The sequence below is a fragment of the Eimeria tenella genome, genomic scaffold, assembly GCF_000499545.2.
Source record: "Eimeria tenella Houghton genomic scaffold, Eth_scaff956, whole genome shotgun sequence".
NCBI classification, from domain to species: domain Eukaryota; phylum Apicomplexa; class Conoidasida; order Eucoccidiorida; family Eimeriidae; genus Eimeria; species Eimeria tenella.
The window spans coordinates 1-4,016 of NW_013546069.1; the positions used below are offsets into that span (position 1 = coordinate 1).

General features: G+C 54.4%; 2 protein-coding genes across 2 annotated transcripts; one reads left to right on the forward strand and one right to left on the reverse strand.

Moving 5' to 3' along the window:
* Positions 1–515: 515 nt before the first annotated feature.
* ETH_00033025 (uncharacterized protein) lies at positions 516–1,389 on the forward strand (the record flags this gene model as incomplete). The annotated part of the gene is made up of 2 exons (XM_013380851.1): positions 516–819; positions 947–1,389. The coding sequence occupies 2 exons, from the start codon at positions 516–518 to the stop codon at positions 1,387–1,389; spliced, it is 747 nt and encodes a 248-aa protein (XP_013236305.1).
* Positions 1,390–1,740: 351 nt separating this feature from the next.
* On the reverse strand, positions 1,741–4,016 carry ETH_00033030 (uncharacterized protein; the record flags this gene model as incomplete). Its single annotated transcript, XM_013380852.1, has 4 exons — positions 1,741–1,852; positions 2,555–2,633; positions 3,044–3,212; positions 3,526–4,016. Coding segments are annotated over 4 exons (851 nt in total), but the record flags the coding sequence as incomplete, so codon positions are not given.

Genomic DNA, 4,016 nt, shown 5'->3' on the forward strand with positions numbered 1-4,016 from the left:
GCGGCTGCCCTTGCTGCGCCTGCTGCTGCGCGTGCGGATACTGCGCTTGTGCTGCTTCGTTTGCTGCATATGCTGCATTTGCTGCACTTGCTGCTGCTGCTGCTGCTGCTGCTGCTTCAGGAGACATTGTGGGTATTGAAGGATGCCCCCGCAGGCAAGGGCTGCCTCGTTCGCTTCTCCACCAGATTTTCCGTGAGCTGCTGCTGCTGCTGCTGCTGCTAGAGCAGCAACTTCATCTGCTGCTGCTGCTGCTGCTGCTGCGGCGGCTGCAGCTTCATGTGCTGCAGCAGCAGCAGCTGCTGCTGCAGTGCTTGGGAGGACCTTTTTTTGCTGGTGCAGTTGCTGCGCGTGTGTCCTCTGTTGCGGCTGCTGCCCCACAGCCCTCTCAGCTGCTTCCACTGCTGCACTTGCCGCTGCTGCTTTTGCTGCTGCTGCTGCTGCTGCTGCTGCTGCAGTGTCGGTCAACGCTATACCAAAAGCTGGCCAGGGTTTTCTTGCGAGAAGTTGCGCAGCGGATGGCGGGTTGCTTTGAAGACAGAGTTGCTGCTCTCTTCCCTAAACCAGCAGCAGCAGCAGCAGCAGCAAGTTCAGCTGGTGCTGCTGCTCTGGATGTCCCAGCGGCTGCTGCTCCAGCTGCTTCTGCTGCCAGCAGCAGCAGCAGCAGCAGCAGCAGACAGGTTCAAAAGCCCGAACAAAATTCCCTCGCCGCAGCTAGCGAGGTAGCAAATGACGAGCAGCAGCAGCAGCAGCAGCAACAGCAGAAGCAGCAGGAACCGAGGGCTGCAGCGGAGTGGGTCCTGTCCGCTGGGGCGCCTGAAGGTAACACTTTGCTTCTGTTGCTGCCGCTGCTGCTGCAGTACGTGGAATAGCAGCAGCAGCACCTGCTGCTGCTGCTGCTGCTGCTGCTGCTGTAGAGTGTACATCCACCTCTGCGGTGTCTCTGCAGGTCGGTGGCAGCCGCGAGATATTGCACTGCTGCTGCGGCGGCTGGAGATGCTGCAGCACCCCCAGCCAGCAACAGCGGCCAAACCCAGCAGCAGCAGCAGCAGCAGCAGCAGCGACAGCAGCAGCAACAGCAGCAGCCAGCGTCTAACCCAGAAGGAAGCTCGCGCTTTACGGATGCTGCTGTGCTGCCCTTCAGGGCTGCAGGCGGTGGGGGGGGCCTTCATTGCTTTTGACAATTTGCAGCAGCAGCAGCAGGAGCAGCAGCAAGAGCAGCAGCAGCAGGAGCAGCAGCGGCAGGCCTTGCTGACAGCACTGCGAGACCTATCATGTGCAACGTCTCTTGCTGAAGCTGCTGCTGCGAACTGCATGCAGCAGCAGCACGAAAGCAAGCGCCCTGCTTCAGAGACACAGCAGCAACAGCAGCTGCAGCAGCAGCGGCCGTAGCAGCAGCAGCAGCGACAGCAGCAGCAGCTGCTGCTGCTCTCGAAGCTGCGCATATATTTAAAACTGAGTTTTGGGTGTGGGGCACCCCACACGAGGTGTCTGTACACCTGAGCAGGCAGCACTCGCCTGCGCATTTGAGCAACAGCAGCAGCAGCAGCAGCAGCAGCAGCAGAGCTGCTGCTGCTGCTGCTGCTCTTGCTTCTGCTGTTTTTTCTGTATAGAGCTGACATCGCGCGAGGCCCCAACAGCCTCTTAAGTTCACGAAGAACTCCTTCCCGTGTGCATCTGCTGCTGCTGCTGCTACTGCTGCAGCTGCAGCTGTTGCTGCTGCTGCTGCTGCTGCTGCAGCAACTAAGGCTTGAACAGCTGGTAAGCGCGAGAGCCTTTTAGGGACAGCAGCAAAGCGACAACGGAGAGGCAGCAAAGAGACACCGCTCGGCAGGTGCCCGAAACTCCCAGCTGTCTGTACACCCCACACCGCAGCAGCAGCAGCAGCAGCAGCAGTGTGAGGCCTGGGACAAATTAAAAGGACAAATAAAAAGACAATAAGGGACAAATGACAGGCAAATAAAAAGACAAAAAGAACCAAAAAGATAATTAAAAAGACAAATAGAAAGATAAAATGAAACAAATAAAAAGCAAATAAAGGCAGAAAAGAAGTAGAAATAAAAGGACAAATAAAAGCAGAGAAGAAATTAAAATAAAAAGACCAATAAAAGGCAAAAAGGAACAAATTAAAGACAAATAAAAAGAAATGAAAAGGCAAAAAGAAACAAATTGAAGACAAATAAAAGGACAAAAAGAAACAAACAAAAGACAAACAAGAAGCAAATAAAAAGGGAAATAAAAATAAAAAAGAAATAAACAAAGATTAAAAGATGAAAACAAAAGCAAAGAATAAAAAATAAAGAGAGACTAACAAAAGGAAATAAAAGAAAAAGTTGGAACAAAAGAAACAATAAAATGGGGCAAAAAAGGCGAAAAAAGTCGAAAAAAACTCCGAAAACGACCAAAAAAAGACAAAAAAGAAGAAAGGGAAACGGAGAATTCAAAAAAGACAAGATGGAGAGAAAAGAGGAGGAAAAAAGAGACAAAAAAGACCCAAAAGGACAAAAAAAGAATTAAAAATGAATTTAAAACTCCAAAATTAAAAACTTTGCTGCACCTCGTCAGCAGCGGCAACACAAAAGCCCCCACCAAAGAAGAGCCCAGCTGGGCCAAAAACACAAACCCGTACACGCGCCCTGCAGCAGCAGCAGCAGCAGCAGCAGCAGCGGAAGCAGCAGCAGCAGCAGCAGCAGCAGCAGCGGGAGCAGCAGCAGCAGCAGCAGTAGCAGCAGAAGGGGGGCGTAGTTGCGAACAGGCGAAGAGCGGCACAGTCTTGCTGCAGCTGGGGCAGCTGCAGCAGCTGCAGCAGCTGCTGCTGCAGCAATGTCGCTCACTGTTTCTGCTGCTGCTGCAGCTGCAGCTGCTGCTGCTGTTGATGATGCTGCGGTGTTTAGATAGCTGCTAGTAGTGCGGGGATTGTAGGCAGCTAGCAACCCGGGGGCTAGGGTTTAGGGTTTAGGGTTTACCAAGGCACTGCTGCCGACGATGGCAGCAGCTGCTGCAGAGCTTAGGGTCTAGGGTTTAGGGTTTAGGGTTTAGGGTTTACCGAAGGCTTGTCTGCCAAAGAGAGCAGCAGTGCCTGCAGGGAAAAGTGCAAAGTTTCCTCCAAGACAAAAGAAGTTTAGACAAACTGCTGCAGCATAAAGGGCCCCGTTAATTGCTGCTGCAACAGACAGCAGCAGCAGAGCAGCAAACCAAAGGCTCGAGAGCAGCACCTGCAGCAGCAGCAGCAGCAGCACCAGCAGCAGCGCAAGCAAACACACACACACACACGCGAACAGTCAGCGAGACAAAGGGGCATTGCAGCTGCAGCAGAAGCTGCAGCAGCAGCAGCAGCAGCAACGGCAGCAGCAGCAGCAACAGCAGCACGGGCGGCAGCAGCAGCGCCAGCACGAACAGCAGCAGCAAGGCCAGCAGCAGCAGCAGCAGCGCCAGCACGACCACCAGCAGCACAGCCAGCCGCAACAGCAGCAGCAAGACCAGCAGCAGCAGCAGCAGCAACAGCTGCAGCAGCAGCAGCAAACGGACTAGAGCCTGTTGAAAGGAATGAGCGTCTGCATATTTTCCCCAGAGAATTCTGCCCAGGGCGTTGCATGCACTTGCTGCAGCACCAACAGCAGCAAGTTGGGTTTCGCTTAGCTGCTGCAGCCCTGCAGCAGCAGCAGCAGCAGCAAGGGGCTTCCAGAAGCTGGCCACAAAGATAATGCTGATGCCCTGCAGCAAAAAGCTGCCCCACAGCAGCAGGAACTGGGGAGACTGCAGCACAGCAGCCAGCGGTGGCTGCTGCTGCTGCTGCTGCTGCTGCTGCCGCGGCTGCAGCTGGCGCTGCAGCAGCTGCCCCTCCTCCTCCTGCGCGAGCGCCTTCTGCTGCTGCTGCTGCTGCTGCTGCTGCTGCTGCTGCTGCAGCTCGGGGGGGTTTGAAATGAGACAAACCGCCAGCAGCACCAAAACCAAATAAACAGCAGCAAGAGTGGAGAAAGCAGCAGGAACTCTTTGCAGGATTTCGGGGTCTTTGTACT